The sequence below is a fragment of the Rana temporaria genome, chromosome 1 (assembly GCF_905171775.1).
Source record: "Rana temporaria chromosome 1, aRanTem1.1, whole genome shotgun sequence".
NCBI lineage: Eukaryota > Metazoa > Chordata > Amphibia > Anura > Ranidae > Rana > Rana temporaria.
This window is the reverse complement of record NC_053489.1, coordinates 406,184,148-406,193,021: the sequence shown is the minus strand read 5'-3', so window position 1 is coordinate 406,193,021 and position 8,874 is coordinate 406,184,148. Positions and strand designations below refer to the sequence as shown.

Genomic DNA, 8,874 nt, shown 5'->3' with positions numbered 1-8,874 from the left:
ACTGATCACTGAGAAGCCCCTCCATCCTGTTCATTGTCATCCTCCTACGATTCCCCACACTCCGGTGCCCCCACCAGCTCTCGTGTCTCCGGTCTCTTTGTTAGAAATCCAATTTATTATGAATGGCCGGGTGGGCGCGGCCACAAGGAAGGAGGGGGGCGGGGGCTCTTTTGCGTAAACTCCACGTTGATTGGAGAGACGTCACAAAGGAGGGGGTCACGTTATCGGCACGTGGGGGTAGACGAGAAGGCGTTCGGATTGGTTAGAAGGCGTGGCCGAGAGACGCAGCTCTGGAGAAGGGAGCTCGTGTAACTTTATGTGTTAGTTTTACGCCGGAGCTGAACAGAGCCGGAGAACGTTTCCCCGGATGGAGCAGCAGCTTAATGCCCGGGGCTTTAATAACGGAGACAGAGAGGCTCTCATGAATTTACAAATCCACAGCACCACCGGCACCCGCTATGAACTTTCCGTACCGGCTGAGGAGACGGTGGACGGACTGAAGCGGCGCATTTCACAACGGCTGAAGGTGCCCAAGGAGCGGCTCACCTTGCTGCACCGGGAAACGTAAGTGTGAGGCGAAGACGGCGCAGCTGTGTGTGTGGCAGCCAATCGGCTTGTACGTTTTATTTTTAAAGCTTAGCGGAGAAAGCAGACGCTGGGAGCTGATTGGTTAGAAAGCACAGCTGCTCCAGTTTTAGTAAATCTGTGTGTGAGGCTGGCAGGCAAAGGAGTGGAATCTGATGGGTGACCCTAGGTAATTAAGCTTTACTGCAGTGTTGCCCCAGGGTTCCCTTTGTTCTGCACCCCTGGGGTGACAGGTCTTTGTCTGCTAAGACCCACCATGGTTGCCTCCCACCCATATATACAGGGCAAGCTCCATGTCCATAGAGGGCGATCAGCCTGGGTTTCCTCTATTGTCCCTGTATTCACAGATCCCTGGATGACCCCAGCTCTGTCCCGTCAACTCGTTGTTGTTATTGTTTATTATACAAGACTTATAGCGTTTACTGTTTACAACTTGAGGGTACAGTACAAATACACTTATATACAGTAGGAATCGGAGGACCCTGCTCCTTTAGAGCTTACAATCTAAGAGGGAAACTCTGAACCTTTCCCGTCAGCTGTGTCTCTTCAGATCTTTCCTCAATCTGGGCCGGCGAGCTCAACAAAGAGGCATTTCCTTTTCCGTAGAGAGGATATGCCGTGTCGTCTGTTCCCCAGGATGGCCCCAGCTACCCCCACTTCCAGTAAGTGCTCACAGGCAGGCGCTAGCACTGATGACATCATCACAACTTCTCTCCCCCACCCCAAAGTGGCCTAGTCATAACCCGTTAATTGCCACCAATGTGACACTTTACTGTTTCGCCCTCCTGGTAACCAAACTAGGTGTTGTTCCTGTGTGTCTGCTGTGAGATTTCCTCTGGAATGTTTGTCTCATCGCTAAGCTTTCTGTTCCCTACAGGCCGCTGAGTGCTGGAAAACTTCAGGATTTGGGGCTTTCAGACGGGAGCAGGCTAACACTCCTTCCTACGGTTGAAGCGGGACTCATGGTAAGGATACTGATCTGATGTGTTGTAGACCAGGTGACAAAGCCACGTAGGGTGCTAACTAGCCCTTTTTTTATGTTTTTTTTTCCCCGTAGTCCCAGATGTCTCGCCCGGAGCAGTCTGTGATGCAAGCCCTGGAGAGTCTGACGGAGTCACAGGTGACTAGTTAGAAAAGTGGGGGGGAGGGGTGCGGGGAAGTGGGTTTATACGGTGTGGTGTCACCAGGCACTCTCTGACGCAGATCGTGCCTCTCCTACAGACAAACAAACTGGTTGCTAATCAGATGGTGTTGGGAGGTGGTGACATTTTCTTCCCATCCCCCCTCCCTTGTGTAGTTCTGCTACTTATTTCCTTAAAGCCGCATACTTCCGACTGTCTTGAGAATATTGCGATTTGCTTGTCTATGGAGGTTTTATATCGGCCTTTTAAGTACATTTTAGCTTCTGGTGTGTTTTTTACGAAAGCTTTTGACGTGTCTTTGCACTTTGGACCTCCCTTCAGCTTCCTACCCTAACAATCCTTCCCATTTCTGTACCTGCGTCCCCCCTGCCTCCTCCCTTGGCCTTGTTCTCCTGACTGCCTGCTGGACTCTGCTATTTTTAGCTGTTCCTGCAGGCGTGGGCTGGAAGGGGGTGAGTCAGAGAGAGCAGACTGATAACACTGGGATAGTGGCTGTGTGCATAGATTTGTGTATGTGTGGGTTTTTTTTTTCATATATATAATCTGGTACATCCTGTACCTGTCATAGACGGCCTGTTTTGTATTGTCTGCAGCTCTCACAGGGTTAATGTTCTGCTCTTTGTCCAGTGATGCGGGGGTGGTGATGGTTGGGGGAGAGTCGTGACGTGGGGGAGGGGAGCTGAATGCATGACTGTTTGTATGATTGAGTCGTGATGGTGCACTGCTTCTGTGCAGCGCCTGTTTTTTTTTCTGTGAGCTCTGGATCACTTGGCTGTCATAAACCACCTTGTAGATGTAGACTGTTTTTGTCTGTGTCCATCACCCATCTGGTGAAAGTTTGTTTTTTGTTAATAGAGATTCAAGTGTTAAGTCTACTGGTAAGTTAATTGAATCTTACCTCAATTGGCCCTAGTATGGGAGGGAGTTTGTGTGATTGAAGGAAGGGCGAGTAGACAGAGTTCTCTGCTAGGGTGGGGAATAAAATCGGGTGACTTTATTTTTTTTTATTTTTTTTTCTCGCTACATAATTTGATTTTTTTTACACAAATCCAATCAATGATGTAATCTGCATTCGCCTGATTTCAGTGGGACTTGAGGTACCCATTAGTGAACGTTTTATAGAAAATTGGTACCGACGATCCATACCATTTTACTTTGTGTAGATACAGTTCTTGGTTTCTAGGTTGGCTGTGAATACGTCCCGTTTCATTGCTCCTCTTAAGAGTGTTTCATATCTAATGTAAGGTAGAGATCAGGGTTGGTTCAACTGAATTTATGTGCAATTTGCTTTATTTTTAGGTGAATGACTTCTTGTCTGGACGATCGCCTCTCACTTTAGCCCTTCGTGTTGGTGATCACATGATGTTTGTACAACTCCAGCTGGCCCCTCAGCATGCAGGGGGGTCTCACCTTCAGCATCGTCATTTATTCACCAGAGGGACAGAACACAGCTCGGCCCCTCACTTTCGCACCCTGCATACAAGTACGGCTCCTGCCTTCTCCAGACTGGCAGGTTGTGCACAGGGTTCTTCCCAGCCTTCTGTATCGGCACCAGCTACATCCACGCACTGCAATGCACCCCACACCTCTTCCCTTACCAACAGTATCTTCCACTCACGTGGAGAGGGTGTGACCGTATCACCCTGTACAGAGGTAAGCATACTTGGGCGTTTTTTTTTTACTTTTTATAGGGGGGGGGTTTCATGTCAAGATATTGGCTTCCAATGCCTTTGTCTGCTTGTAATGTGAACCACTCTTGTATGGACTCTGTTTTATTTATAACCCTTTTCTGCCTTTTCAGCAGGTACAACGCAGTAGAAATAGTCAAAGTAGTGAAGGGTCTAATCCTTCTCCATCTGGACGACCTCGAAAGCCTGGTGCCGTAATAGAGAGCTTTGTCAACCATGCTCCTGGTGTCTTCTCAGGGACCTTTTCCGGTAGGCACTTGCTCTTTTTTAAATACAGAACACTCAATTTGTCCAGAGACTAAGCTGAAAAATATTGCTGATACACACTGGATAGAACACACAAGTAATGCTTAACACTGACAATTCAGAAAGGTCTGCCCTCTATTGTTTAATCTGTGGCTGTGCTGGCAGGAAGACCCTTTATTCCAATATCAAGGCATCCTGATTAAATCGGAGTATACTACCCTTGCTCTGTTTTCTGCACTACGTGATCTCGATTGTATACAACAAATGACCACAGGCTTTTACATTTATTGGCGTATAGGCCCGAAGGCTTTTTTTTTCTTTTTTTATGGGTTACCTGTGGTGCAACATTTCAGCAAATTGTGAGATCTAGAGGGTTTTTATGTAGTATCTTTTGAAAATGCATTCGGAGAAATTGGGAGCCTGCCCTCACTGACTTCCTTGGGATTCAGAATACTTAATTCCAAAGATAAATTGGAGATAAATTCAGAATACTTTAAAGTGAAGTGGTCGGTAATGGCAGCTTTTGGTTACTGATTGCAATACTTTGAGTCACTGACTTGGTGCAAGCATGCAACTAGTGAAATCGGGAAAGTAAACTTCTGCATACTTGTTCTAGGTTAATGATTCAAGGCACTGAAACTATTGGATCAAGTTGGCAGCTAGACAAAATGTATTGCCGAGATTTGACCCATATCCAAATTATATATATATATATATATATATATATATATATATATATATATATATATATATAATTATTTTTTTTTTTTTTTTTTTTTTAGTATAGGCTATGTCTTTCTAGAATATTGCCATGCAATTTCCTGCCATCCATGTTCTGTGTTCAGCATACTCCTATCAAACAGTAGTTTTAAATTGTGGGGTGGATGCAGTCCACAATAACAAATGCCTCAAATGTTTTTTGCACCTAAAATGGCAAATGCCCTCCTAGGTCCAGTTTGAGTGAATCCTGACAACTCCAAGCATAGGTGCTCTAAAACAAGTTTCCAGCACTGTAATGTTTCTGTGGTTTGGATGTAGTTTTTAGATTTTGGTCATGGTTTTGTATGTATTGGGTCATATACAGTTCCTATTTGAGTGATTGTACCTAGGTGCATAATTGCCAGCCATTTTATTTACACAACTTTAAACACTACTTTTTATTCATATTTTTGTTTTATGTAGGCACTTTGCATCCCCACTGCCAGGACAGTACAGGGCGACCTCGCAGGGACATTGGTACAATCTTGCAGATCCTGAATGACCTGCTAAGCGCCACCCGCCACTACCAGGGCATACCACCCTCGCTAACTGCACTCCGTTGCCACTCTCAATGTGCATCTGAAACAAAGACCACTAAGGCTACCTCTCCTCCTTCTCCACCACCACCACCACCTCCTCCTCCTCCTCCTCCTTCTACAACCAGTGCCCCACAGCAGACCAGTCGCCCTGCAGAACATTCCAAGCCCCAAGCTCGCCAGTACAAGCCAATTGGTAAGTAATAACACAAATGAGAACTCTGATTTTTGCTGTGCTCCAGTAATAAATGGCTATATCTGGCAGGGCACACATGGCTTTGCAGTTTCAACTTATTAGTCATCAGGACCGGAATTTAAAAAAACATACCTGATAATAGCATTTCAAAGTGGGTCCTGTCTAATAATTGCATCATCTGCAATAAAGAAAAAAAACAGTACTAAAATATCAAGCTCCTGTTTTCTGTGCAGGAGGGCCCTATAGATGTTTGTGGCCCTGTTTTGAGGTTGCTCACAACTACTCTAAACAGAAGGACTGTATCTTGACCAGTACTCTGAGTTTCCTTGTTTGTGCATAGAGGTCGGAGCCCCTGCCTATGTTTGTTCGCTTGGCTGCAGATGGGCATGAGGGAGTGCCCCTGACAAAGGCCTTTTCACAAACTAAAGACTTCACAATGACATTGCAACCCCCATCCATAGTCTGTAGGTATGTTTAGAAGATTAAGCCTGTGCCTCCTCCACCAAGTAAATGCTAATGGATTAAAAAGACCTACACATAGCCATAGCAGGTATCTTGATGCTTGCATTTCCACATTTTTTTTTTATTTTTTGGTTTCCTGCTTGTTTTAAAATCTGTGTGCTCAATAGGGTGGAGGAATATATGCTCACAACAAGGGATTGTGGGGGTGTAGAAGTAGGACGATATGACTGCATACTTTCTGGTACAGTGTGTTTAAACTAGATGACATGGTGGCAGTTTCTGGGAAAATCGTCTTGTTTGAAAGACAGCTTGTGCATTCTCACATTTTTTAACTCCCATAGTTGGCGTACTATTAGACAGACTCTGGGAGTAGGACCTCCCACCCCCTTCAGGGAGGGTGTGGGTGGAGAGGGGGGGGGGGGGGGAGGGTCTGCATGCATCTGGCCAGTTTCATTCTGTGTTTTGTGTTTGAGAACAAAGAGCGATTGAGTGTGGGAGGGGTGAGCATATCCCATTATACAGCAGGAAGCTGTGGGAGCTTCATGATAAAATATTCAGGGCCTGTGTGCAGCTGATAATCCGCAGTATTCTTTAACTATTTCACTGAAAGGCCATCATTTTAAGGGGCCCTTTTCTTAAACGTAGTGTACCCCTTTTTCCTCCCTGCTTTAAGTTTTCTAGTTTAGTACTGAATTATTGCCAAAAACGGTAAACCTAAAGTATCTTACTGATTCATTGTATAATCAACGGTGTACGTTGCTTCCAGTGGTTTAATTTCACTAGTAAATGATTGTGTATATACCCATTTTTTTCTATAGGGGACCCTTTGCGACAAACAGAAAACAGGGCCACTCGCTGTAAAGTGGAACGTTTGCGGTTACTTATGCATCAAAAGAAACTGCGGCGAAAGGCACTGAGAGACTCCAGAGCTCCCTATCCGGGGCTTCCTACTAGAAAGTCTAGTCGGACCAACAGTGACAGCAGCATGTCCAGTGGAGAAAGCACCTTGGAGATTGACTTTGAGGACTCCCTATGGAAGCCAGATGTCAAGGCTGAGCTGGTGGCATAAGACCTACCACAGCATCCTACTTGATTCTCTCCAAGAGAGAATTTCACAGGGCACTGTGTGACGACCAGGAGGACCATAAAACTAGCATTGGATAAAAAAAAAAATTGTGGTTGACTAAAACTCCTCAAGTGGTCAAGCTAACTTAGTTTTTTTTTTTTTTTTTTTTTTTGGACTTGAATAATTAAAGAATTAAAAAAATATTTCTGCCTTAAACGCTTAATTTGGGAGCGCTAAAGGCTTGGATTGTATCTGTGTTGTGGAGTGTGAAAGCAATAAGGCACACTCTCTTGTTTTTGAGGTGGCATTTAACCTCCTTACTCTTGGACCAGTTAACACAACACAAGAATGCACAGAAGGGAACATTCAGGGCCTGGGAATATTTCTCAGAACTCGCCTGCTCTGGGACAGAACCTCAGACATGCTGCTGTTCAGGATACATCTGCCTCTTTGGGACTTAGTACTTTGGAATTACGTGGGATGGGGATAACCAGGGACTTGTCTACAATTCTTCATCCCGAATCATCACCGTTATTGTCATATGTAGCATCAATGTATTATGCTGTGGGTTTTTTTCCCCTCCTATGACTGGTTCTGGGTTGGCCTGTTCTGCATGCTGTGGCCCTCATCCACCCCACCCTTAAATATTCATGTGGTGGGGACAGTAGCAGGGAGGGAGGCAGCATTCTTTGCTGTGTCCAAGCTATCTACATTTTATCATATTTACCTCACATGTTGGACTTTTTTTCTATTATTTTTATTGCCTTGTCTCCAGATCAACCGTTTTAGGACTTCTGTTTTATCTGAATGAAACTGGTTGTTTTTTTGTTTTTTTTTATTATTATTTTTTTATTAAATGTTCTTGGAGTTGTATAAATTCTGTTATTTGTCGGGGAAATGAGCTCGGTCAATTGTATTGGTACAATCTCTCTTCCCTTTCTCTGCACTGTTGGGTGTCTCTTCTGTCTTGCATTCGCTGTGCCTACAGTGACGTACTCTCAGTTCTCTGTGTACGAGGTATGTTTCCTGGCAGTCTGTGCGTGAGAATTGTTAGTATGCTTCCCCCCCCCTCACTTGTGGGTGTTGCAGGAAGAGGTGGTGTGTACTGACATTCTGCAACACTGACAGATTAGGCTTGGGCCCCTCTCTTTGACCCTTTTTTTTTTTTTTTTTTTTTCTTGCTTACCCAATCCTGACAGTGATTTCGATAAGAGTTGAGTGGGCTGGTAATGTCCTTTAACCCAGCCTGAAAGTAGGCAAGGCGTGGGCTTGGTAGAAACCACACTCCTCTTGATCTACTGCTAGGTTCTTTGTTCTGATTTACTAAAATTGGAGTAAAGGGAAATTATAATAAGCCTAGCAATTGATTTGCATGTTTGCTCTCATTCTTTAACCTGAGTGAGCATAAGACATGGAATATGATTGCAAAGGGCAACAGTTCATTGTATGTTCTCTTCAGTTTTTATTAATCCTTTCTGTGTTTTTAAATGTGGTAATTTAATTTAGCATAACCCAGTTCCTCCACCTCCGTATTAAGATTTTACAATATGTGAACTGTCATGTCATGTATTTACCATAGTGTGTTCCAAGCAGTGACTTAATCTTGAGTGCATGAGTCTGTATATGAGGAATGTCCTTTCTTGGAGTATGGGCTCTTCTGGAGCTTTCAGTGCAATCAATAAGCCCTCATTTTCACAGAAGCTGCATTATTTATTTAATTTAATATATATTTTTTTTTTTATATGGTTTTTAAGTTCCGGTTTTGTACATTTGTACATTTGTACCTCGGGACTGCCCCCTATAGATGGGGATGGATGTTGTTTATCTATCTTGTAGTACTGAGGGAGGAAATATGATGGGGCATAAATCCTTATGCAGCCTAAAATGGAAATACACTAACCAGGACAAATGTAAACTCCAAGTAGACATTTTCTCCAAATTAAAGAAAAATGTAGCTGGACCAATGTACTGTGGTGTGTGTTTGTTTTTTTTTATTTTTATTTTTTTCTCTTTTGTGGTTTAAATGTGGTGAGGGTTTTGTTGTTTTGTTTCCTCCTTACTTTCCCTTTGTCAGAGGAAGAAAGAGAGAGAGAATCCTGTATAGTCCAAAGAAACCAGTAGGATTTGGAAATGGTTACTATTGGCAACATCGTGTTTTCTTGTCTATCTTGACACATTGAGTGTACTCAGATCT

General features: G+C 43.9%; 1 protein-coding gene across 2 annotated transcripts; it reads left to right on the top strand.

Annotated features, from left to right (window-relative positions):
* The first annotated feature begins 229 nt into the window (after positions 1-229).
* On the top strand, positions 230-8,648 carry MIDN (midnolin). Of its 2 annotated transcripts, XM_040323834.1 has the most exons (7): positions 230-564; positions 1,463-1,550; positions 1,643-1,705; positions 3,027-3,380; positions 3,529-3,664; positions 4,844-5,152; positions 6,433-8,648. In XM_040323834.1, the coding sequence occupies exons 1-7, from the start codon at positions 368-370 to the stop codon at positions 6,681-6,683; spliced, it is 1,398 nt and encodes a 465-aa protein (XP_040179768.1). In that variant the 5' UTR covers positions 230-367; the 3' UTR covers positions 6,684-8,648. The 2 variants fall into 2 exon arrangements, with proteins under 2 accessions (XP_040179768.1, XP_040179777.1); XM_040323843.1 differs by lacking the exons at positions 230-564; positions 1,463-1,550; positions 1,643-1,705 and adding an exon at positions 2,412-2,605.
* Positions 8,649-8,874: the final 226 nt, after the last annotated feature.

Bases quoted from the DNA above. Each gene is read 5' to 3' on its own strand.
- MIDN (XM_040323834.1), top strand. From the start codon at position 368: ATGGAGCAGCAGCTTAATGCCCGGGGCTTTAATAACGGAGACAGAGAG. The intron at 3,381-3,528 runs GTAAGCATACTT...CTGCCTTTTCAG, and splicing joins CCGTATCACCCTGTACAGAG to CAGGTACAACGCAGTAGAAA. The intron at 3,665-4,843 runs GTAGGCACTTGC...TGTTTTATGTAG, and splicing joins CTTCTCAGGGACCTTTTCCG to GCACTTTGCATCCCCACTGC.